General features: G+C 43.1%; 1 protein-coding gene across 6 annotated transcripts, besides 1 other annotated feature; it reads right to left on the bottom strand.

Annotated features, from left to right (window-relative positions):
• Positions 1 to 102: 102 nt before the first annotated feature.
• On the bottom strand, positions 103 to 25,690 carry CG42795 (uncharacterized protein). Of its 6 annotated transcripts, none has more exons than NM_001275526.2 (11): positions 25,622 to 25,690; positions 25,227 to 25,567; positions 11,422 to 11,762; positions 11,067 to 11,192; positions 10,885 to 11,004; positions 10,436 to 10,827; positions 9,640 to 9,840; positions 3,106 to 9,583; positions 2,950 to 3,033; positions 2,411 to 2,890; positions 103 to 452 (listed from the first exon to the last, which is right to left on the bottom strand). In NM_001275526.2, the coding sequence occupies exons 1-11, from the start codon at positions 25,624 to 25,626 to the stop codon at positions 306 to 308; spliced, it is 8,715 nt and encodes a 2,904-aa protein (NP_001262455.1). In that variant the 5' UTR covers positions 25,627 to 25,690; the 3' UTR covers positions 103 to 305. The 6 variants fall into 6 exon arrangements, with proteins under 6 accessions (NP_001262455.1, NP_001287271.1, NP_649988.2 ...); NM_141731.3 differs by lacking the exons at positions 103 to 452; positions 25,227 to 25,567; positions 25,622 to 25,690 and adding exons at positions 11,883 to 11,903; positions 22,146 to 22,675; positions 24,761 to 24,892 and having other exon boundaries at positions 1,115 to 2,890; NM_001300342.1 differs by having other exon boundaries at positions 2,950 to 9,583.
• Positions 14,024 to 19,543: a mobile genetic element.
• Positions 25,691 to 25,750: the final 60 nt, after the last annotated feature.

Raw genomic sequence — 25,750 nt, 5'->3', positions numbered from 1 at the left:
TCTTTTTATTTCAAAACTTAAAACTCTTCAACAATTTGTAATAAAAATATTCTTACTACTTTTTTTTTTGTATTACCAATTAATTAGATTGTGTTTGATTTTAAACAATAACATAAATGGCGTACAAACGTGTCTTAATAACAGGAAAAGCATCACAACAAAATTGGGTAACAAAATTGAAGAGAACATTAATTAATATTTAATTTATGGTTATATAAACTGAAGCCGTTATCGTCATTTTGTCTACGTAACAATTGCATTTGGTAGTATCCTGGTATCTTGCCGTTTTCGAATCGAAATACTTGTCATAAAATTTTCCTAATCGTTTTGATTAACTTTCGGCTCCTCAGCCGAGATTGATAATTTTTTCTATAACCATTTGCATTCGGGCTTGCTTTCTCTTGCTTATTCATAGTCGTTATTGTGTCTTTTGCATAATTGAAATTCAACAACTGCAATTGGTATTTAATTAAATACAATATATATCGTTCAATTGGTATAGGTACATCATATATGGCTGCGTGTGTATTTAACAATGTTGTTAAACTAATTTTACGGCTTGTGTCAGTCAGTTATGAATAATCATTATGTTTAGCATCCTCGACTAACTCGGCCCAAAAATGCACTTAAAGTTTTACACCGTTTCAAAGTGTGTGTGTGTGTTTGTATATTGTTTTCTTGGGTTTTTGTTGGCTAGTGTAAACCATGTTAATTGATTAGTTCATTTTAAGGAAAAGTTTAAGGTTAATTGAGTGTTCTAAAGTTAAAGTTGTTCAAGGAATTAGAGGCTAAACTTTTGTTAACGCTGAAAAAAAGTTGGATATTAACATCTTGCCTTGCCCTCCTCGTCGCATTCGGTTACGGTTTCGATAGCTATATTCTTTGTATATACGTAGATATATATTGTATAAAAATCTTTGCTAAGTTATGATTAGTTGAGTTGCTGGTGCTGTCAATGTAGATGAGGTAAGTTGCAAGAAGCCAAAATGGTTTGGTGCAAGAGTTGCTTGAAGAATAAATATCCGATTTGCAAGGTTTGTATATATTTGTAGATATATATGTGTTTAGGTATTTATTTGCCTAAAACTGTTAATTATATTTACTATATTTATATTGCTTAGCGAAAGTTAGGCTGACTGAGATAAAAACCTAACTAAAATCAGCAAACATGGTATAAGAACAGTTGGGAAAGTGGCAACCTGTTAACTTTAAGATAATTGTTGATTATTTAATATTTTCAGAACCACAAAAATGAAAAAATTCGAATAGGAGTAGAATAATTAAATTGTTTTAGACAGATTTTTCTCTCAGTGCTTTGAGCTTGATTTCTTTTCAATGTTTTGAATCTTCAATGGGAGCTTTGTAATGTGTATGGACAACCTTTGGTTAATGTTTGATGTGCATCCTTCTATTGTTTGTTCTGTTCCTTGTCGAAGTTGGAAGTGAAAGTTCTGTTAAACTGAAACGGTAGCAATGGAGAGGCACTTGAACCACCCAGGGAACTGCTGGCTAGTGGTTCCCTCAGTGTGAACGACATCATGGGATTGTAGACCCCCGTGGAATGGGTAAGGGAACTAGTGCTAACTGCACTGGTAGTGGAAGTGATAATGGGATCGTTTAAGCGAGATGTGAAAGAGCTGGTGAAATTGTAGGGTACATATGAAGAGGTGGTTACGGAGGTGGTACTGGTGGATGTAGGGCCGCTGGTGGTGGAACGAAGATCCGAGCAACTGGCGCGCGGCGAAATTGACGAGATGCCCGAACCCGAGCCCGAACCCGGATTCAAATAGGAAAAGTTGCTGGCCGAGGGCAGCGAAAAGGAGGGGCCTGCATAGCTGCTGGACATGAATGAGGAGGTGGAGGTGCTGGTAGCGGTGGTGCTGGATGTGCCTGAGGTGCTGCACAATTCGACATAGCTTTTGGCTGGCACCGAGGGTGAAACCACTGGCGAACGACTGGGCGGACGGGAGTGGGTCTGCCGCTCGATCTGCTTCTCAGTGAGGAACCGATCGTAGAAGGTTGAGGTGACGGTGGTGTGGCGGATCTCCAGCTTGCCGGGCTGATAGAGGGGTGTGCCACCGGCACCACCAGGGGACCGATGGTAGGGATCGTACGGCTGGCGATATGGCGACACGGGCCGGGGGAAACTATCTGTTGCAGTAGCTGATCCTGCTGGGTTGGTTGGGATCTGGACTGGATCTGTGTGGCTGTGGCGTGTGGCTGTGGTGCGGGACTCGTACGGATGGCTCAACGGTGTGCGACAGGCCGAGCGTCGATCGTCCGCATATTTGGCGCACGTCTCTTCTAGTTGTCTATCTACTTTGTGGTTAAACCCGGTTAAACTACTCCCGCTACTTAGTTCGCTACGATTATCAGCAAAATAATTTGGCAACAAGTTATCACGTCTTACCCTACTGCTCTCCCGATCCTTACGCTCCTCATCCTCCTCCTCCAAGCGTCTTCGTCGAGGGGACAGTTCCCGGCTAATATCCCTATGCGATCTGTGGTGCAAGGGACTGGTGTCCCGGTTGCCCAAAGGACTCCTTCGAGAATCCGCCGAGCCCAAAGATCGGTGCTCGGAGGTGACCCTAATCGAAGGTGCATAGTCTCCAGATCTATGAATACTCCTTCCCCTGCTCTCGCTGCGACTAAGACTCCTGCTGAGACTGAGGTCCTCCAGGGAGCTCTTCTTGCTGGCAAAGTGCAGTGAGTCCGTGAACAGTGAGTCAATGTACCGCTGGCACTTCTCCTTCTGGTACGGCTTCTCCTCGCACAGTGTGTCGATCGACTTGATAGAGTTCTTGATCGAACTCAGGCGGTCGTTGATGTTCTCCCCCGTTCGCAGTGGTACACCCGTGTGGGTTCCGGTTCGGGTAATCGGAGAGGTTTCCTAGTAGGTATGATTAAATATTTTACTGTATTTTATGTGTTTCAATGAGCAGCACTTACCCTCATTAGACGACTACCCAAGGCATCCAGACCCTCCGTGCTGCTGGCGTAGCTGCGAGTGGCCGATGGTTGATCTGCAAGAGTCTTCTTAAGAATACGTTGAAGAATTTTAGTATTCTCCGTTAAACAGTCCAAAACGTCATGAGTGGTGCCCACCATTCGATCGCTGGTCTGACGCGACTTCGGTCTGGGTGCTTCCTCAAACTGGTCCTCATCCTCGTCCTCATCCCGGAACCGAATGACCTTCGGGCTGGTGGGGCGGTAGAGAGTGGATGTGTGGGTACCGCCACAGTAGCCTTCATCGAAATCATCGCGACGCAGGGCAGACTTGGGCGTAGTGGGTCCATGGCGGCGGGGACTTTGCTCGCGTGACTTGGCTGCCCGGAATTCGTCGAAGGAGAGCGAGGGTGAGATGACGTCCTTGAGCTTTTGATTGAATGCCTTGTAGTCCTTCTGGGTCTTAAAGTCAAACTTATGCTCCTGCTCCAGGATGCGTATACGCTCCTCGAGCTCTTCGGCAGTGGGTGGTTCTGGTCTACCAGGCGAACTGACAATCCTTTCCAGATTGTGAACAGGAGTCCTGGGCTTTTTCTCATCTCTCATCTTTTGACGTTTTATGTCTTCGATGGTTGGCGATCGAGAGCGCGACTTTGATCGGGTTTTGGCTGGCGATTTGAGCTTTTCGTCCAGGACACGTATTCTATGCTCTAGTTCTCCTGTTGTAGGTATTGCATCTGCATCCGGACTGGGACTGAGAATCATTTCCAAGGGATGAATGGCCGGTTTTCTGTTGGGATCGTTCATTCGCTTGGCCAAGTTCTCCTTAGATTTGGATCTTACCAAATCAAGTACTCGATATTTGTATTCTAAATCATCTGAGATGGGAAGATCGTTAGGATGCGGCTTGCGACGGGCTGGTGAAGTGTAGGGACTTTTCTTTGACTTCCTCTCCGGCGATCGAGTTGGAGAAGGTGATCTCTGTCGATTTCTGGAGGGCGACGTATAAGGGGACTTGGCCGACTTCCGTGAAGGAGATGTATAGGGAGATTTAATGATAGGCTTCCGGGTGGGAGAAGTATGTGGAGTTTTAATGGTGGCCTTTCGCGATGGAGAGGTATATGGAGATTTGGTAGCCAATGCTTTGCGCCCAGGACTACGAGAACGATCTCTAGCTGTGGTAATTTCCGCCTCCTTCGTTGGAGTTTCCACAGGCACAGGTTCATCGTCATCTAGTCCCTTACCTTCACACAGTTCCAAGTACTTGTTCAAATCTTTTTCGTGGGATAGCGAGTACTGCAGTTTAATTTTACGCTCAATTTCATTCAGCCGCTGCTCCACATCGATCTTTTCCACATCCTCAAGCAGTTTTATCTGACGTTCCAAGGAGCGGAAGCGAGATTCCAGCTCTTTTGTGGAGGGCAGGTAGACTGTTTTGCGTTTCAAGTGATGTTTCACAGTGTTGGGTCCCCAGTCGAAGTCCTCCGGCTCTTCGGGCTCCGGTTTGTCTTCTTTGGCCGCCTCCTTCGGGTTCTCCTCCTCCGGTTTGGCGCTGGTAAAGTCCTCGATTTCCTTGGTGAGATCAGAAATAGCCTGAGTCTGCTCCACTTGCTCAGCGCTTGGCTTGGGATCTACTCGTATCAGGCGACCATCTTCGGATTTGACAAGATTTCGATCATTGAGCTGTTTCTCCAAGGCCTGGAAGAGGTCTTCCAGTTCTTCCGTGTTGGCCCTGGTCAATCTTCTAACCTTCGAAGCTCTGTGTTCGTTGTCCATTAACAGCACCACTGTTTTTCCGTTTGGATCCATGGGTCCCACATCTGTGGAATTGATAACCATTTTCTCGGGCAGTTCTTTGGAAGAAGAGTCTTTGATTGTTTCTTTTTTCTCTGTCATTTGTTTGCTCGATACTTTGCTTTCTTTAGGGCTGACCGCAACTGTAGGGGTTTCCTTTGATTTTTGTGTTTCCGTTTTTGTAGCTTCGTTTTCTTTGGATTTGGGTTTCTCACTTTCAAGATTCTCCTTTTTGGGGAAAGTTTCCTTAAGAACCGACTCTTTAGTTGTGGGTTTTTCCAACTTAGTTTCGGAAGGTTTCCCTCGCGTGGATGTTTCTTTAGAGGCTCCAGCTTTGGGGGCCTCTGACGCCTGTTTTATGTCTTCTGATTTCTCCTTTTTCCCTGACGTCTGTTTTGTGTCTTCTGATTTCCCCGCAGCAGGAGATTTATCTTTTTTATCCAAAATTTTCCTATCTGCTTTCTTATCAACCACTACATTCTGGTCTTGAACAGATTTTTCATCCGTCACTGCGTTCTGATCTTTAACCGATTTTTCAGTATCCACAACTTTCGCTCGGGTTTGAGCTTTCTCTACATTTTCAAGGGTTTTAGTCTCCTTAGCCGATGCAGGTTCAATTTTTCTATCAGCCGGAATTTCTGTTTTCTCAACTTCATCACCTTTGACGTGCTGATTGTGGCAGTTCTTCTCCTGCTTTTTGCAGGAATCCTTTTCTTCGAGCTTTTCTGGTTTCTCCTCAAGTACTTCATTTTCTGGTGGGATCGAGCCATTTTTGGCCCGTTCCTCCAACAGTTGCTGCTCCAATTGCTCCAGGCGGCGAGTCAGATCTTCTGTTGTGGGCTTGGACTCACCCTTTGGCTGCTTGGACTCACTGTCTTTGTTGACCATCATCTTGATATTGATGCTTATGTTGATGGGCTTGTGGGCGTCGACTTCCTCCAGCTCCCCAATGTTCTGGGTGTATCTAACAAGTTCCTTGCCGGTGGCGTCGATTGTCTCCGTGCTCAATCGCCTAGGGGAGCCACTGTCATCTGCTGACCTGTGGCGCTCCCTCATCGCTTCCAGCAACTTGAGACTGTTCTCGCTCAGCTGTTTCTCCAACGCCAGGACACGCTGCTCCAGCTGTCCTTCGGCTTCCTGTTTCCTGGCCTGCCGAGAGGTGCTCGGCTGGTCCTCGGGCGGGAGTTTGACCCTCGATGCAACTTCGGAATCACTTGCACAGCGCTGCTTGTAGAACTTCTTGTAGAGTTGCCTCTCCAGGAACTGCAATCGGTTCTCCAGATCGGCCCGGGAGGGTAAATCAGAGAACCGACGCACCATGCGCTGCTGCCATTGTTCGTGGTTTGCCGCTCTGTAGTAAGCCGTGTTTGCAGGTGCTTCCGAGGTCTCATCGCCCATGGGCGTGGGTCGTTGCAGTAGCTTTTTCTGCCTCCTCTGCGGATTTATCTCGCTGGGCTTCAGGTTCTCCTCGCCGGGTGATTGGCCTCGCATCTTGCTCTGCAGCTCCTCGATCAGAGCCTGTTGCTGGTGGAGAACTGGTTCGGCCAGGACAGGACGTTCCTTTGGTGGTGGTGGCGGCGGAGGTGGGGATGGAATATGCGCCTCAATGGCCACATCTACGTGTTTAGTTTCATCCATTTTAGATTCCACATTTTTCTTATCCCCATGCAGTGCCTCAAAGCGGCTCTCCAGATCCTCCGTCGATGGCGGTGGCTTCTTTTCCTCCACTGCTTCCGAGATTACCTCCTGCTGGATTCGCTCGAGAGCTTCGTCCACGGTTTCGCTAAATTGATTCTTGCTACTCATGCGACGCTTCAAGGTTTCATAACGCTTCTCAAGATCCTCAGTTGACGGTGGCTCAGATGCTCTTCGCTGATTCTTACCCTTGTGTTGACTTTCTTCTGGTTGCTGAGAATCCCCTTCTTTGTTTTTTGGGGCTTCTTCAACGTTTTTGCGCTTCTTTTCAGCATTAACCTCCACCTCAACTCTGCTCTGCTCCTTTTCGATAGCCACATTAACTTCTTTGATCTTGTCGTCAAAAGATTTCATGGATTTCTGCGTCTTTACTTCGGCACTCGTAGATTGACTTTTAGTTGCTGGTTTAGTTTGATCAGGTTCTTTAGTTGTTTCCAAGTTGGTGGTACTCATCTGCTTTTCTAAGGCATTAAAACGTTTTTCTAATTCTTCTGTGGAGGGTGGTGATTTTCGAGGGGTCTTTTCTTGTTCCGCATCCTTGGAAGTTGAGTTTTCTTTAGAACTTGGTTTTAAGTCAGACTCAGTTTGTGAAACCGACGTCTTAGCGGCTTCGTTTTTTTGAGAATCACCTTTTTTTGACGAGTCTTTAACATTTGCATTTTTGGTTTCCGCAGTTTCTTTTCCGGCTTTCCCTGGAGCTTCTTCACTCTTTTCTTTTATTTTGTGATCACCTTTTTCTGAGCTAAGCTCGCGATTGCCTTCCACCTTTTTATTTGTAGCGGCTTCCGATTCGTGTGAATCCTCTTTCGGATTCGAAGAGGTTTCTTTTTCAATCATCTCCTCACTTTTTGGGGATTTGACCTTGACTTTTTCGTCTTGGTTTTTAGTTGGTGATTGGTTCTCCTTAGTTTCAGATTTTTTCTGATCACTATCTTTGGAATCCTTTTTAGCAATGGGTGTTTGCCTGCCCGAAGTTTTCTCATTTGCTTTTTCGGACTCCTCTGGCTCTTCTGGCTCCTTTGTAGATTTCGATTCTTCTTCATCGGGTGGTTCTTTCTTGTTCTTGGATGGGCTGCTCTTCTGAACACTCATTTTGCGTTCTAAGGCATTAAAACGATCTTCCAGCTCTGCAGTTGATGGAAGTTTCTTGATGCGTGGTTGCTCCGTTTCCTTTTCACCAATTTTACTATCATTGCTATCGCTGGCTTCTGTTTCCCCTGTAGTTTCCTTCGTATTAGATTCAGGTTCCTCTGATTTGTGCAGCTTGCTAGTTTTTTCGCTATCCTTCTGGTTCTTGGAGCTGCTGCCACTGGGTCGGTCCTCGTCCTTGAGATCAATGGGAGTTTTGGAACTAGATTCGCTGGAACTCATTTGTTTTGTTAGGGAATTGAAGCGTGATTCCAGGTCGGCGGTAGATGGAATTCGCTCGGATTTAATTGGATATTCAGCCTCCATTTCGGACAGCTCCTTGCGTTGCTTTTCAGCACTCAATTGCTTTTCTAGGGTGTTAAACCGTTCCTCTAGAGCAGCTGTGCTAGGAATATACTTGGCTTGCCGATCTCCACTTGGCTGATCCTGACTGATCCTGCGCTCCAGGGCCTGATACCGTTCCTCGATTTCAATGGTCGATGAGCGGGTCAAAGTTTTTCGGCGAGGATCTCGTCTCTTTCGGCTGGCATTACTCAATGTGCTGGCTGTGGGGGTTGGTGGCTTGTATACAGTATTTTCCTCTATCGTCATGCTCAGGAGCTCCTTGTAATCGTCCTTGTTCTCACCTGGAATGTTATCATCACGAATCTGTGGCACCTTGCCACCACCCTGTACACCATCATCGTTCTCTCTCGGGTAGAAAGGGGGTAGGGAATTATATTCCCTATCACCACTATGCCCCTCAACCTTTTCCCGCTCCTCTAGGTAAATGGCATTAGTATCCGTTTCTTCTTCGTTAAGCGAGTAGGTCAATTCCAGACGATTAGGCCGCTCCACGCTGTTAACCCTCTCGAAATACTGATTTGTCACTCCATCATCGCTCACATCGAATGGCTTTCGCTCATCCAGCAAATCCTCTTCAGCTTCACTCTTTTCTCGGGGCGTCGGTATGGGACTAACGGAAGTCATGCCTGTGAATTCGGGATCGAAAGGAAGCTTGAGTGGCTCCATCTTGGAGCTGACCAAATGCAACTCTCTGTCAAATTCGTAGTGACCGCTTTCCGTGGCACTATCCTCCGCTTGATCTCCAGTAATCGGCCCCTCTTTCGTAGACTTATCCTCCTTCTCGTCGCCACTATCCGTACCCATCAGCATGAAGGGAATCTCATGGCTGCTTGGAGCCCAAGATTTGGGTCTCTGCCGCTCCAAGCTCGTCTCCCTGGAACCGGCCAATTGCTTCTGCTCCTTGAGCTTGCGTGCTAGTTTAGCCTTCTGCTTGGGACTCTTCTCCGTGGACTTTGGATCATCGTCATCACACAGGCTGGTGTCCGTGCTGGAACCTCCTCCGCCTCCTGTCCCAGACTCCTGCTCACCATCACTATCCTCGCTGTATGAGGAGCTATCGCTCTTTCCAAATCGCGTGCGCAGCTTCTGCGTTCTCACGGAGCTGACATCAACGCCCTCTCGTATCATTGCAGCTCGATCTGCTTTGATCTCCTTCCAGGTCAAACTATCTCGCCTTCTGCGGCTTGGATCGGTGTCCCTCCAGAGCAGAGTCTCTCCCCTTCGCAACTGTTTCTCTGAAGTTGGTTTGGTATGGAGGACAGCGGGAAGTGAGGGCTTTCGAGCAGGTGGAATGGCGCCCAATGGTGCTCCAACCCGCTTTCCCTTGTTAGTTACTATTGCAGGGCGACCGAGAAGTAACTGGTTCACTGGAACCGCCGGCTGGGAGCTGCTCGCTGGACCCGATCCTTGGCGCGCTGCCGTCGAACAGGCGGTGGTTAGGATGACATGTGCCTGCTTCTGGCGCTCGCGCAGCCTATCGTACTGCTTCTTTAGCAGGGAAATATCTAAAGCGAGGCGATCCTTCTGTTCTACTTGCTGCTTTCCTGCCGCCGCAGGACCCACCGATCCACGTCTACCCCAATTCAAGCCAAATACAGTTGCCACCGCCAAGCGCTCCTCATCCGAATGGGTGTCCTCCTCGTCGTAGTAGAGCCTACAGATAGTAAGGCTGTTATATGTGTAGATACATTTATATTGTGTGATACTCACTGCAATCCTTGTTTGTGACGCAGTGGGGCAATGTTGTAGAGATGCTTATCCCGCAGTTGTCGCAAATCCTCAATGGGTCCTAGCTTTACCACACGCTCAATGAGACCATTGGAGTCCACAAGATGGCCATTGAGGAGTTCACTGGAATAAGATCCCATCTTGCCATAGAACTCATCTGCAGATCGGACACTGATCACACGTCTGAAATATAAATCGCATACAATTTAAATAACAATTAAGAAAGTACATGTTATTTTGAGCTTTAGCCTCAAGAGCTAATTTTTTCAATTTTCCGATTCAACTCATGACCTTGACCTCCTCCCATATAACCCATTTCTAGCTTACATTTAGCATAGTTCAATGTCGTTGATATTTACTAAACTTGTTTTCCACAAAACCATAAAAAGTTCCACAACGTCTGAACATGAAATTCCTGGTGGGTAAAGACCGAGCGGAATTGCTAAATTGCATTTGGCAAGCAAGAAAAACCCATGCCAAAATTCCAGAAGCCTTGACACAAATTCTCGCCTTGCGCTGCGGCGATTGTTTGGCCAACCACCCACCAAAAACCGGCCCAACCCAAAACATTCTATGCAGACTGGGTGGCACACTGATATAATCGTACTCTTGCACTCAATTACATTAAAAAACCTTGCTATTCCTGGTAATGCATTTCAGATGGGTTTTTAACTCAATTCCGTAAAATTGGGAAAGTAACAAGTTGTGTACCAAAGGTTGGAAGGTGCTCGGTATTCATACTCTAGTACTTTTATTTAAAATGAAAATAATAACTTACTCTTCTAGCAGGCTCCAAAGGACGAGGGCGGTGCGAAGAAGGACATCACTGCCCTCGATAAGGACCAGGTCCCAGACGCGCAGGACGCACGACATGGGCAGGCAGGTGCAGAACATGGTGAGAAACCACTGCATTGTGAAGACATTGGTTAGCGGCGGTTCGAATGCATTCTCGACGGGTCCCTGCAGGCGTTGCAGGTGCTTCGCCAATCGTGGCAGTCGCGTCTGCATCAGCTCCCGGAAGACGCCCATGTCCGCCTGCAGGCCGCCCATCGAGCCGTAAAAGTAGCCCGTGGGCAGAACGCCCTCCACCAGGTAGATCATGACCTTCATGGACTCCTCCTCCTCCTTGTCCATCACTTGCAATATGAGGGCGCCCAGCATGTTGAATCCCTGAATTATATGTGTAAAGTGCACACAGCAGACAAAGATCCTTGAAGGAGCACTCACCTGGCAATAGCCCACCTCGGGGTTGTAACGGGCATAGCCCAGTAGGATGCGCTTCAGCTTGGCCTGGTTTATGGAGCCCGCGGGACCGGTGCACAGATTCGAGCCAGTGCGATGCAGGTCCTAAACGAAGACGAGTCATTTATGATTCCCTGGAGGATCACCTGTCCGTGACTGGAGCTCACCTTGACGATTTGTATGCCCAGCTCCTCGTCGTCCTCGCGCCACTCCTCGCAAAAGCACTTCTCCCTCTGCTGCGCCCAGTCCACGTTCTTCGACTTGAGATACTTGTCCGCCAGCGAGAGCCACAACTGAAAGAAATAATTCAACGAGTGAAGGGATTTTTCTTTAAAATTATATATACATATATTTAGTAATCCATGGTGGAAATATATTTTAAAGGATGCCAATTTGGTAAGCCCATCTTTGATATATACTTTAAGAGGAATGTAGTTATAAATAATAAATATCCCCCATATCCTGTGACCTTATGCTGTCTAAATCAAAAAAAAAAAACAAACAAACTAGATGAAATCTCACCTTGCGTCGGAACTCGGGTGGAGTGCCTCCGGGCAGGCGGGCCACCAGTTTCATGGCATGCAGCCACTGGTTGTAATCCGAGGTGGCTTCATCGTCGGCAGCGGCGGTGGCGGAGGGGGCGTGTCCGGATCCGGAGGCAGTGGGGCTGGTCCCGTGGCCTCCGCCATTGCGGGTCAGCATGGTGGTTTTGGTGCTGCTGGGGCTTCTATTATTGCTGCCGGGGGTGGTGATGGTGTTGTTGCTGCTGAGGCTGTTTTTAGTGGGCGAGGTTAGGCGGGCACTGGTAATGGCTTTCTGCGGCGGTGGTGAGAGGCTAAAACGCATTTTAGGCTGTGCATCGTCTGCAAAAGTTAAGCAAAAATCGTATATAGCATACTTTCGAGCGGCGAGCGAGAAAAGGATTTTGTTGTCTATTCAAATTAGGATTCTGGGCTCTTGGCGGCTGGATCCTTAGCACTTACAATATCCGTGCAGTATGCAAACTTTACATATATAGATTTATATTTCGTAATAATATAATACAGAGTTGGTTGTTGGCACCAAATATACGTTTTAAGAGCGCGCAAAAGAGAGAAGAAGAAAGAATACAAAATATATTTATATATAAGTATTTATATAGCATATAGACACTTAATCAATCAAGTGCTCTGATCCGAATGGTGGCGAGAATGTCGATGAGCGAACCAACATTTGAGAGCGACAAAGATGCGGCATGCAGTTGTGGCACGGATTTGTGGCGATTGGTGGCACATCCTTGGGCGGCGGAATCATCAGTGAAGGCGGAAAAATGATAGCAAAGCACAGTCAAAAGGACGAAAAACACTCCATTGAGAAGCGTGCCACACAGGACAACAAGTGTGTCTGTCTTTGTGTTAAATTGACCATGACATTTATTTCACTTGACAAGCGTGTGTGTGCGTTGCGAGGATGCGAACATGAGGATGTGTGGGCGATACATGTGTGTCCTGGCAAGGCATTCCATGTAAAGCATACAAAGTTAGACCTGCGAGATCCTCGGTGCGATGCTGTCACCCCGACATGCGAACATTATCCCCGTGGCTCAACTTTATCGGCTTCTAGGCTGCAGACAGCTGCTAACAGGCATTCCCTGACCTCCACATAAGCCACCCACATGCTCAGTCCTAAAGGTCAAGTTAATAAAAAATATATGATGTCTTTCGCTGGCCCTTAGAAGCATAAATTCAGATTGCATTCGGCGGTACGTAGATTGGCTTAGGTTTAAGTTCCGCTCCTAAAATCGATATTTTTTCTGGATTGGTCCCCAGCTTTGGGGAATCGCACTTTATGGCAGATAATTTGATTTTCGTTATATTTTTTACGCCCGCTCTGCGTTTGCCAGCTTATCAAACGAAACGTGAGTCACATTTTAAAGCTAATATCTGAAATTTTTCCCGGGCTTCCATCAAAGCTTCAGCGGGGAAATAAAAAGGGAATGGAATGTGTGGAAATAACATTTCCGGTTTTAAAGAAATTCTCGGAAAATTGGCGTTATTGTTTGCGTTGAAAGCAGACAGCTTAAATCCATTAAAATGGATGGCCAAAGAAGATTTTTGCAAAAATAATTCGCTATCTCAAGATCCATTTTTGATTACATTTACAGTTATACTTCTCTAAGTTAAACTATTAATTTGGCAACATTTATTGTAGCATTTATATTGTGTATCAAACCTATGATTATAATTTACTAATGAAAACGGTCTGTGTATTTAGATATTTACCCTTCATGAGCTTTATTTAAGAAAGTTCTGCATAGCCACGCTATACTGTATCTCGCGGAATGATAGCCGGGAATTTTTTGCCATTCCATCGCTTGTTTACATGCTAATGCAAATCCACACATTCCGTATGTAAGTGTGTTCTAGCTAAAATGTTTACTCCGTCGAAGAAAGGCATTTGTATAATGAAGAAGCAGTTGGAAATGGCCGTTAACCAAAGTTAAAGCTGAATAAACATTGGCTTGTTTACTCCCAGCAAATTGAAGAAAGTCCTGGTAGGAGCAGCGAAGCTCTCTTGCCGCAGGACCAACATCCGATGGAGTATGAGACCCCGACCCTGGCTAATGAAATACTAATTGCGCCGACTCTTATGTAATGGGATCCCTAACTTCGCACCAATTAGGCGCCGGACGTAAAAACATTCTTTATTCTTTATGGCCAGCGGATGGACTGCCCGCCATGGGGGCTTTTTTTCTGTTCGCTTCAAGTGCATTTTTCCATGGAAGATGGAAGATTTATGTGCGACTGACAATGAGGAGCAGTTCTTTATTGTACGCAAGTGAGTGTAATTATTTTAAATGCGCCTGCCCAAGGACATCTAGGATCTACGAGTGTTTGTCAAGGCTGCGATAGTTAGCCCACATTCTGGCCCAAACGTTTTTGGCCCTGACCAAAACTAAACTTTGGCCAGTGTCACATGCGTCTTGTGTTTTTCTTACGTGTACTGAGTGTGTGCATTTGTAATGTATGTGTTTTGTGTACTCAACCATAAAAACACGTAAAGCATGACAGTTGGTTTAATGAGCCGAAAGAATATGCGTCCTGTCAGCTATTTATATAGGTGGAAAAGAAATGGAAGAAGGTTGTGTAGTAGGCTGCTCCTTCTACCCTCTTCCTTTACTCTTAGTCATACATACCTAATTATACATAGCCAATCTAGTCATAAGCTTATACACTCATACACCCATCCTTAACATACAAATATTATCGAGAAACTTATCGACTAATCGACTCGCCACTCTGCAGAGAGCGCGGGAGTCAGTCGCTGTTGAACCAAGCTAAAGGACAGATCAAAAATAAAAGAGACACGTGAAATTGTATTAGAATATTAACTTCTGTAAACGGCGGCTAAAATCTCAGAAGTGGGATTAATAATCCAAAATGGACGATAAAATCATCCTGAACGACTTTTCGCTGACAACCCTAAAAGATTGGCTACGTATTCTGGGCCAAAATACGGAGGGCACAAAAACCGAATTAATCGCGAGGCTGCAAGACATCCCAACGGCAGTTCGGGGCGATTGTCCACCGGAGCACCCCCAGAAAAACGCTCCACCAGGAAACGACATTTTTTCTTCACTGGATTTTCAGAATTGTGAAATTAACACCGATCACGTAAGTGTGAATGCGATGAACAGAAAAGAATCAACCGAAACTGGCAGTGAGAGGGAGACAAACATGTTCGAGCTACAGCAACTACGCGCAGAGCTAGCAGAAGCGAAGGCAATGCTTAACGGAACACGATCGAGCTTGCAGTTCCAAGAACAACAACAACCAGAGCAAAGCAAGGCTACAGTTAGTTCCGTTATCCAGACGGCGCAGTTTACGCAGGCTGGCGCCACAAAAGAGAACACAACATTTCACTCGCCGCAGCGATCCAACGAGAGAGCGGAGAGCCAGCGTTTTCCAGTTGATGCTCTCGCTCTCGCCAAAGAGACGATAACCGATTACGATGGGAAAACTTGCGCGCGTGCCTGGATAACAGTGGTCAAAAATATCGCACGCACTTTCAACATCGATGACAACCATTTACGCATCTTACTCATCACTAAACTTAAAGGAAACGCGCAAGTCTGGTTACATGCGCACCCTGCTCGATTGATCGAACCAATTGACAATTTGCTTGATCAATTGTCATTGACTTTTGGCGAGCAATCATCCAAGGCTGAGATCCGGCGAAAATTCGAGAGTCGCAAGTGGAAAACCGAGGAGAATTTCTGCAGTTATTACGACGAGAAGATGGCTCTCTCAAACGGGATAAACATCGACGACGACGAACTACTGGACCAGATGATAGAGGGCATACCGCTACAAAATTTCCGTACCCAAGCACGGATTCAATGCTTCTCTACTCCATCGGAGATGCTACGCGCATTTTCGAACATCCGTTTGCCAGCTCGGAGGGAGCCACCTGTACAGCCAACCGACTACAAAGATGCCATACGATGCGCAAACTGTAATTCAAGAGGACACAAAGCTGACATCTGCAAGAAGCCCAAACGTGAACCAGGTTCGTGCTACGCCTGTGGACAACTTGGACACCTGGTGGCACAATGTCCCACAAGGAAGAGCGTTTCATCTAATAATTATGTAAGATGGTTTAAAATTAATTTTTTTGAAAATGCTTATAAGCCTATAATTTCAGAATGCCTCATAGACTCTGGCAGTCCTATATCTATCATTAAAAAGTCACTTATTAACGAGACAATGAAGTTAGCCCTAGTTAATACTTGCTATTTTGGTTTAAACAACTGTATTCTCAAAACACATGGACAAACCACATGTTATGTATTGAAAGGATCAATAAAAATATATTTTCGTTTAATCATTGTTTGCGACCAGTCTATGAGGTATAATGTTATTCTCGGCAGAGATTTTTTAACTGCATGCAATTTAAATTTAGACCCGTACACCTTGGGAATGATTGCGTTGAGAAAACCCATGGAAATAAACAAAATATCAATGTTTACTGAAAATGATAGTCCTGAGAAATCTTTAGAAAATGAAATTGTTAGTCCAAAATCGTTAGAGAATGAAATTGTTAGTTCACAATCGTTAGAAAATGAAATTGTTAGCCCCAAATCGTTAGAGAATGAAATTGTTAGTCCAAAATCGTTTAAAAATGCAACTATTAGTCCGAAATCGTTAGAAAATAAAATCGTTAATCAACAGCATAAAGAAACTGGTCCAATATCGTTAAGAGATGAAATAGTTAATCAACAAAAGAATGTCAGTAAATCAAAATTATCAGAAGATGAAATTGTTAACACTTCAAAAGAAATCGTTAGTTTTAAATTGCCAAAAGATAAAAACGTTTACGAACAATTAAATCACAACTTTGATAAGGAAGTACTAAGAATATGTCATGTAACTGAAAGTGAGTTAGAATACAAAATAGGAGAAAATGTTAGCAATAGGTTACAACTAGAATTCGATAGGTTGTTTAGAAATTTTTATATAAATGCAAAAAGGCCAAATGAACCGACAGTTAGAAGTGAAATACAATTGTGTTTGAAAAACCCGAAACCGTTTAGCTGTTCTCCTAGGAGGCTTTCATACACAGAAAAAGACAGGTTACAAAAACTATTAGACGAATATTTGGAAAACGGATTTATACGACCAAGCGACTCGGAATATGCATCGCCTATTGTTTTAGTGAAAAAGAAAACTGGAGACTTACGTATGTGCGTCGACTTTAGAAAACTTAATAAAATGACAATGAAAGACAACTATCCTCTACCTCTTATAGATGACTTGTTAGATAGAATGAATGAGAAAACTGTTTTCACCAAACTCGATCTTAAAAACGGTTTTTTCCACGTGCATGTTAAAAAAGAATCAATAAAATACACCTCTTTCGTTACACCATTAGGCCAATACGAGTGGCTGCGAATGCCATTTGGCCTCAAAAACGCCCCGTCTGTGTTCCAAAGATTTGTTAACAAAATTTTTGCTGATATGATTAGAGAAAACAAAGTAGTAGTATATATGGACGACATTCTATTGGCAACCGAAAATATAAACGAACACTTAGAAACGTTGAAAGAAATTTTTAAAAGATTAGTTGAAAATAAACTTGAATTAAGAATAGACAAATGTGAGTTTATGCAATCGAGTATAAAATATCTTGGGTTCATAATAAATAAAGACGGCATAATGCCCAATGACAAAGGAATCGAGGCAATAAAAAATTTCCCAATACCTAATAATGTTCATACAGTACAAAGTTTTTTGGGATTATGCTCATATTTTCGACGGTTTATAAAAGATTTTTCTAGACTAGCTAAACCATTGCATGACATTCTAAAAAAAGATAAACCGTTCAAATTTGGTAGTGAAGAAATGATTTGTTTTAATATGTTAAAAGATAAATTAATACAGTCACCGGTCTTAGCTATATACAACCATAAACACGAAACAGAATTGCATTGTGATGCAAGTTCTTCTGGATTCGGTGCTGTACTTATGCAAAAGAAGGAGGACCAGAAATGGCACCCAGTTTCATTCTTTTCAAAACGGACAACAGATATTGAATCAAAATACCACAGTTTCGAGTTAGAAACTTTAGCCATTGTTTATTCGTTACGTAGATTTAGAGTTTATCTTCATTGGAGGACATTTAAAATAGTCACCGACTGCAACTCATTAATTTTGACCCTAAGCAAAAAAGAGCTAAACCCTAGGATAGCCAGGTGGGCTTTAGAATTCCAAGGTTATGATTTTGAAATTGTGCATAGGGCAGGTAGCCGCATGCAACATGTTGACGCACTGAGTAGGTGTACAAATATTATGGTAATACAAACAAACAGTTTCGAAGATAATCTAGTTATATGTCAAGGGAAAGATACAAAATTAAAAGAAATCAGGCAATTGTTAGAAAACACAGAAAATAAATTGTATGAGATGAGAAATGGTATAGTTTACAAAAAGACAAATGAAAATAGATTGCTGTTCTACGTTCCGATAGAAATGGAAGAACAAGTGTTATACAAATATCACAACGAACTTGGACACGTAGGAAGAGACAAAATGATAGAAGCTATAATGAAAAACTATTGGTTTCCAAATTTAAAACAGAAGTGTAGCACACATATCAGCAACTGTTTAAAATGTATTTCATTCAGTCCCAAAACAGGAAAAACAGAAGGATTTCTACACAACATACCTAAGGGAAACAAACCTTTTGAAATAATCCATATTGACCATTATGGTCCAGTAGACTTGGCTAGACCGAAGAAACATATTCTAGTGATAGTAGATGCATTCACAAAGTTTGTCAGACTATACGCAACAAAAACTACGAACACAAAAGAAGTCATACAATCGTTAAATGACTACTTCAGAGCATACAGTAGGCCTAAGTGTATCATATCAGATAGAGGAGCATGTTTCACGTCTGGCGATTTTGACTCATTTTTGAAAGAATGCAATGTTAAACACATAAAAATTGCAACAGGATCGCCACAAGCCAACGGTCAAGTTGAACGTATAAACCGAAGTCTTGGTCCAATGATTAGCAAGTTAATTGAACCTGATCAAGGTCTACACTGGGACTTAGTCTTAGAAAAGGTCGAATATACCCTGAACAATACACTACACCGCAGCATTAAACAGTATCCTAGCATAATGTTATTTGGGTTACAACAAAAAGGACAAATTATGGATGAGTTAAAAGAAAAAATTGAGGAAATTGGAGAAACGATTGAAGAAAGAGATTTAGAAAGTATTAGAAATAAAGGCGAGGCAAGTCAGAAAATAGCACAAGCATACAATAAAGAATATGTTGACAAAAAACGAAAACGATCAGGAGTGTTCACAAAAGGCGACTACGTCATGGTTAAAAATTTTGACTCAACAACAGGCATAGCTAAGAAGTTAATTCCAAAGCATAAAGGACCCTATGTCATAAGCAAAGTTCTCAAAAATGATCGCTTCCTTCTGGAAGATGTTGATGGATTTCAAATTTCTCGCAATCCTTACCGGGGTGTATGGAGCATACAGAATATAAAACACTGGCAAAGAAAAATTAAGAGTCTACAAAATAGAAAGTATAATTTGAGAAACTCTGTACAAAATAGAAAGTATAATTTGAGAAACTCTGTACAAAATAGAAAGTATAATTTAAGAAACTCTGTACGAAATCGAAAGTATAATTTAAGAAGCAATTGTAAAACAAAGAAAACAAGCAAGAAGAAAAGAAAACCAAAAAAATGTTTAAGACCGTTCAAAAGTATCTCCACTAAGAAGAATAAAATAAGAAACAGGACCCTTAGCTTTAAGAAACGTTAATTGTTATAAAATCCTACGATCGGGAGATCTAGTTGTCAGGACGGCCGAGTTGTAGTAGGCTGCTCCTTCTACCCTCTTCCTTTACTCTTAGTCATACATACCTAATTATACATAGCCAATCTAGTCATAAGCTTATACACTCATACACCCATCCTTAACATACAAATATTATCGAGAAACTTATCGACTAATCGACTCGCCACTCTGCAGAGAGCGCGGGAGTCAGTCGCTGTTGAACCAAGCTAAAGGACAGATCAAAAATAAAAGAGACACGTGAAATTGTATTAGAATATTAACTTCTGTAAACGGCGGCTAAAGTTGGATATTTTACGGCTATGACGGTCACATAAAAATATATATTACTTTCATAGAAACTTATCTCATATACAATTGGAATTGAAAGCTAAATGATTGGCTAAATAAAAACGGCTAACTGCCGTAGGTAAAACGTTAAAGAAAATATAACATTTTAAAATGTTTCAAATAAAGGATGTACATGTTCAATAAATGAAGGACAGCGTTAAGAAAGGACAAAAAGCTTATATTAGATATAATGATTTTTATCAAACCATATCAGCCAAGGTTATCGGTATATAATGCTATTAGGAGGGATGTTTGACAATTTATCTCAGTGTGGCTATAACCGCATACTACCGTAAAACATTTTTAGTACGCCGCTTTAAGAGCTGACTTAAATTCTGCTTCCCCTTGAGCAGTTCAAAGGGGATTTACTTCACTTTATGTAATGTCCATGTCCGCATTCAGCAGCCAAAGCTGCGTACTTAAACAGCATTTATCCCTGGGGATTGCATGACCCCAAAAGTGGTGGTTCCCGGCAGAAGAAAGAGCGGCGCCTGTGTGTCTGCGGCTACTTTCTTCTGGCCCAATCTGCGATGCAGTTGGCTAGGGCCTTTTATGAGAGTCGCAGATGCGCAGGCACGTTCTTAGCCATTAGTGTCAATTCGGGCGTAAGGCTGCTAATGAATTCCCCAGTCAATGGCCAACTGGATGATAAATTTAATCCTTGCTGGTTCATTAAACTATTGCAATGCTTAACCCAAATGATTATCGGCTTAGTGATTGCGATTCGCCTTTATCACGCGGTCCCAGACAAAAGCACTTCAACAGGCGATTATGCAAGAGGGAGCGAGGGAAATCATGGGGTTAACTAAGGGAAAATAGAGGAAAATTGCGAGGGGTAAATCCTGCTTTTGATGGCAGCTTACATAATGACTCCCCGATGAGCACTATTTGTTGCTCCGCTGCCATTGCAGTTCTCGCAACCATGGCATAGGTTTTCCTCTATTTAACTTTTATTAAATTTCCGATTAATTTTCCCAAAAAAAGGAGCATTACTCATACGCCACGTGGATCTGCGTGCGCAGGGGTATAGCAATCAATTTGTATGACGCGGACTAAAAATGCTTGTCAATTTCAATAAGCCCTCCTTTCAAAACTTAAGTGAACATTGTGTCCTGCCAAAAGCAATGACAATTTTCATTCTTTTGTCAATTTTTGCATCTGCGTCTGAAAGTTTGATAAGGGACTCTTGCTTGTGACAGGCCAGCTGCCTCCTTGGAGTTACTTTAAAACTTTTAAGAAAAGGACTTTCTACTCAATCGAGATGGTATTCAAATGTAAAAGGAGGTACACCCTTTTTGAGCTTTAATGCCTTTTATTTATCCTACATTTTATAGAGCTGTTCTTGATGGTAAATTTTTAAAAACGAAACATTCCTAAGAGTTAGTATTACTATAACTATTAAAAAGAGTTACTTCTGGCTATTTTTCTTTCACTCGCGATGATAAGGATTGGCCCTTCATCCGCTCAACTTCGGCTCGGATTTCTCATAACCCCGCGAAATTGGCACACGTGTGTGCACATGTCCGAGCTCCACAGGATCCTTCAACCGCCCACACAGCAGCTCGTGTCACTTTGCATCGCCATAAAAGCGGTGGTGGGCGTCATAAACAAACCGCTCCGTCAGTGTAAAGTGTGAACTGCGACGCAGTAATTACAATTTGATGGGAAAATGTGAGAGGTGCTGGAGGAATTGAGAAAAAAATCAAGGAACAAAAACAGGAAACTCGCCCAAACACATACAAGCGAAATCAGCAGAGTGTGAAATGAATCCTGAAATGGGTGGGCAAAAACCGGAAGAAAGGGCAACAGCAACAACTTGGCCAACATGCAACAGATGTACATAAATATGTGTAAATGGAAAAGGTGTGATAGGATTTTCGTAAAGTTCAACTATCCTATCCTATACAGGGACTTAGCTTAAAATCATGAAAGGGCTGTGAAAAATTCAAATTATGTGTGCACTGCCCGGAGGTGGATAAATATAAATGGGTTAAATGGGGTCGAACGCCTCTAACTCGGCTGTATGGCAAAATAATGGAAATTTATGCCAGCGAAGGGAAAGCCCATGCCCTACGAAAAATGCAAATGTTAATTACAAGCGGCCGCCAAAATTAGAATTGTGCGCGTTTACCGTGAGTAAAATTGTGTGTATGTATGCTTGAATGTGTGAATGTGAGGTGTGTTTGTATGTGTGCTTTAGAGCGGACCTCAGTTAAATTAAATGAATACTCAAAATACATTGAAGTAAAAGGATTCTAGTATATATACAAGCATTAGAGAACAGCAATTGATGAATTGGATGTAATGTAATATCAATTTAATTATGATCAAAGAAAATACTGAGATCTAAAGGTTTTAGGAACAGGTAATTGAATTACGCTAAAAATGTTTATTAATAGGGTAAATAATAGAATATTTAAAACTTAATCATTAAACATAACATTTTATTAAAACTTTTGCCTTTTGCTAGAGGTCCGCCCTATCGAAGGTGTGCCCAACGAATATTAAATGATATATGCAGCAGCTGTACTTTTGAACTTCATTTGCATAAATTACCTTGTCGTTGTTATTTGGTTCGTTATTAAACGTTGTTAAACAAATAAGGTAAAGAGAGAGAGAGAGAGAGAGAGATAGAGAAAGAGAGCGAGAGTTAAGTCTTTGTAACAAAACGAGCAAAAGATCGAAGGCATAGAAAGTCGATTATTTTGGCTTTAAGGCGCGCTAGAATAAACACACAATGGAAAAGACATCGATCGACAGATAAAAAGATTTGAGAAGTATGTTAATTAATTGTTGAATATGTATATGTACACACACACAGAGAAACGCAGAGAGAATGAGTGTGGTGAGCTGGTCTGTTGCGGCTTGGCATAGTTACCCATGTTAAGTTAACGTGCGCCTGACGGTATGCTATGATTTCTGCCACTGCTCGCAGCGGCTCTTTGTTGTTGCTGCAGCAGTTAGTAGTAGTAGTAGTTTTTGTTGTTGTGGGGATTCTCTATTTATGGTTTTACATTTTTGCTTTACGTTGTACTTGTACTTGTTCTTGTTGTAGTAGTAGTAGTAGTTGTAGTTGTTGCTGAGGCCTATTGTATTATTTACACAAGATTTACATGAATACACATATAGACACTTACACATAGGCATGCACATCTATAAATACGTATTGGATTGCAGAGCTATTTGCATAGGTATTTGTAGCATGCTGGAGTTACATAATTTGGCAAAGACTCTGACACACACACAGCGACAAATCGCCGTGGCTCAAATGTCATTGAAACTATTTTTTCGCCCTACAGAAGAGCTCAAGAAACATTCAACTCACACACACAGTTGTTGCACAAAAAAAAAATATTGCAAAAAAAAATGAAGGAAAACCTTGACAACTAAGCAACTGCAGACCCAGTTCCCAAAAGCTGGCCAGGTGACTGGGGGAAAAATGTGTGGAAAAAGCGGACACTAAGCAGTGTCTTAATGCTACACTCGAAAAAAGGGGTTGCTCGCAATGTTGGTTTGGCTATGAGTCGCTTTTTAACATTTGCGTTGAATGCTCAAACTTTTCCACTTATATGTGAATGTTTAATATAAGTGTTGACCTGTAGCTGATTTTATTGAATCACTATATATTATTTTCACTGTAGCCATGCCATTGTACGCCTAGTGATGCACTCATCGATTCCACGTCTTACTGGCCACTGTCTTGACCCACTTTCGTTGTTACGTTTGCTGCTTAGGCTGCCCCTTTCTAGCCAAGTAATTACCTTTGAGCCGGAACTCGTTTTTAAAATTTCATGCCATTTAAATGTACAAGATTGCACGAGCTGCTTTTAACGATCCTAATAAGCCTAATACTGAGGATTGTGGCCATGACGTTGTGGCGGGTGTTTGTGTTTTTGAGAGAACAGGGTAAGCAGAGCTTGTGGATTTAATAAAGGAAACAAAAGAGGGGGCTTAATATGAAATCCTGTCACAAACAGCGTTAGTTTTTTGTGGCTATTAATTACGAATTGACATCCATCGAACTTTCCCTAAGATTTCTGTTAAATGGCAATTTTTCACCCATCAAAGTTGCTCAACTGCTGCGTAATGGATGTGAATGGTTTGGCCCAGATATACGTGGATTAAAGCGGCATGGCCTTCAACTTTTATTTTTTGTGGGGCATTCTTTGTAGTTATGCAATCCACAATCAACTATTTTTTCCTTTTTGCCTAACAAAGCCAGTTCGTGAGCCTTTTCGCTGGTCGAGTGTGAGAGCATGACATGAATCACACTCGTACAATGCAGCAACAATGGCACCAACAATAGCTCGCCATATCAGCCATGGCCAAAAGAGGTACCACCTCACGTGTGTGTGTGTTCTTGTGGCAGTTGGGGAATACAGACGGGTGTTTTTGGGTATATTACCAATATCCCACGTTGCAGCGCCAACGGGAAATGAACCAGGAAAACGCATTAAAATGGGCGCTCCGCTTTTAATGAAATTTTCGATTGCATGCTTTTGGGCGAGTGCAGCTCTTAATTGCATTTTCCTAGGCTCAGCCGATCGATAAAATCGTATTATTCCATTACGCATCCTGCTGTCATTTCTTGGAATTCAATTAGAAAGTGTTGTTTTTCCGTCTTTGAATAAGTTAAATAATAAATAAATAATAGCACGCTACTTTTGCACGCGCTCTTGTTTTTATGGCCCTTGTTTTCTAGCTTCCATTGGTATTTTGGTCGACGAGTATCAAGGGTAACACACTTACACACACACACACCCACACTTATGTAAATAGTGAAAGAGAGAGGGGTGCATAAGAGCGAAAGAGACGGGGGTGATATAAAAACATAGATAAGACAGGCGGGCGAAAATTCTTGTGGAGGCCAGTCTTCCACGTTTGTTGTTTCAAACCGCTTGTGCACACGCACACACGCTCACACCCTCCCGCACTCAAAGTCAAATTTTACATGTGTATGGCTGTGCGTCGGTGTGTGGGTGGCCCGTCAGACAGTCTCAATGCTGCTCTGTGTCGTCATCAAGTCAGCCTCCTCCTTTCGAGGCACACCCACACACGTACACGCATGGGCTTCACCTGCCCACAACTCTCAAACACGCACGCACACCAGCAAACGGCCACAGGACACAACAAAGTTCATTCAATAAATGCAAACACAAACACACACATACATGCACGGTGCGTGACGGTAGCGAGGCTTTTTTTCAGCGTTCAGCGTTGAGCGTTTGGGCTTCCGCTTATCCGATTCCGCACTTCACGATCCACACAGCTGAGAGTTCCGCACTTGACTGACGGCAGTGGCCAAGACTCAGGCCAGAATCGAGCCTCCAGCTGTCAATGGGGAGACTGCGCAGTGGCACGCCCCCTTCCCCCACACGCGCACTTTGACAATTCGTGCACTCAAAAGAAAATATAGTCATAGTCGGTAACAGGTGAGAAAGACATACTACTTTGCTTATATTAAAGACACCACTCCAAATAAATTTTTGAGAATCGTAAGCCAACAATCTAGTTTGCCTAAGAATATAAGGACATTGCACTCAAGCAATGGATAAATGATTCAAATACTATATATATACATAGAAATAATAAACATTTTATATTCAAATCATAAGGAATCAATAGTCCAAAACTCACCACTCTCCACGATGAGCACAGCAGTGACGAACTCGCACAGGACCTCCTGATGCCTCTGCAGACGATCCCTGGCCACGAGGACTCGCTCCAGTAGATAGCCCAGCATAAGGATCTCGACCTTCAGAATGGCGCACACATCGATGAGCTTGCGCACATCCAAACGCTCTAGGGAGGATCGATCACCGACCATGCCGCTGGCCAATTGAGCCAGTTGTCCTTTCTTCTTCTTCGGGGATCGTTTATGGACAGGATCGCGGCAACAACGCCTTATTCGTTTGGCCAACACTTCTTGCCTGCCGTAGATATCGCATAGCAATGCATCGAGTAGCTTCTTGGTTTCACTAGATAATGGTATTCCTAAGTTCCACCTATCACCTTATGCTAATAAAACTCACCTCATTTTGCTGACTATATGATAACACTCAACAGTTGGTGGTTTACTTTTAATTTAAATGCTTGCATTGGTCTTGAGTTGCTTGGGAGTTTTTTACCTTTTCTTTTTATTTTTTTACAAAAAGCTAACT

The sequence above is a fragment of the Drosophila melanogaster genome, chromosome 3R (genome assembly GCF_000001215.4).
Source record: "Drosophila melanogaster chromosome 3R".
NCBI classification, from domain to species: Eukaryota; Metazoa; Arthropoda; class Insecta; order Diptera; family Drosophilidae; genus Drosophila; species Drosophila melanogaster.
Note: the sequence above shows the minus strand (reverse complement) of the source record. Positions and strands in the feature narration are given on the sequence as shown.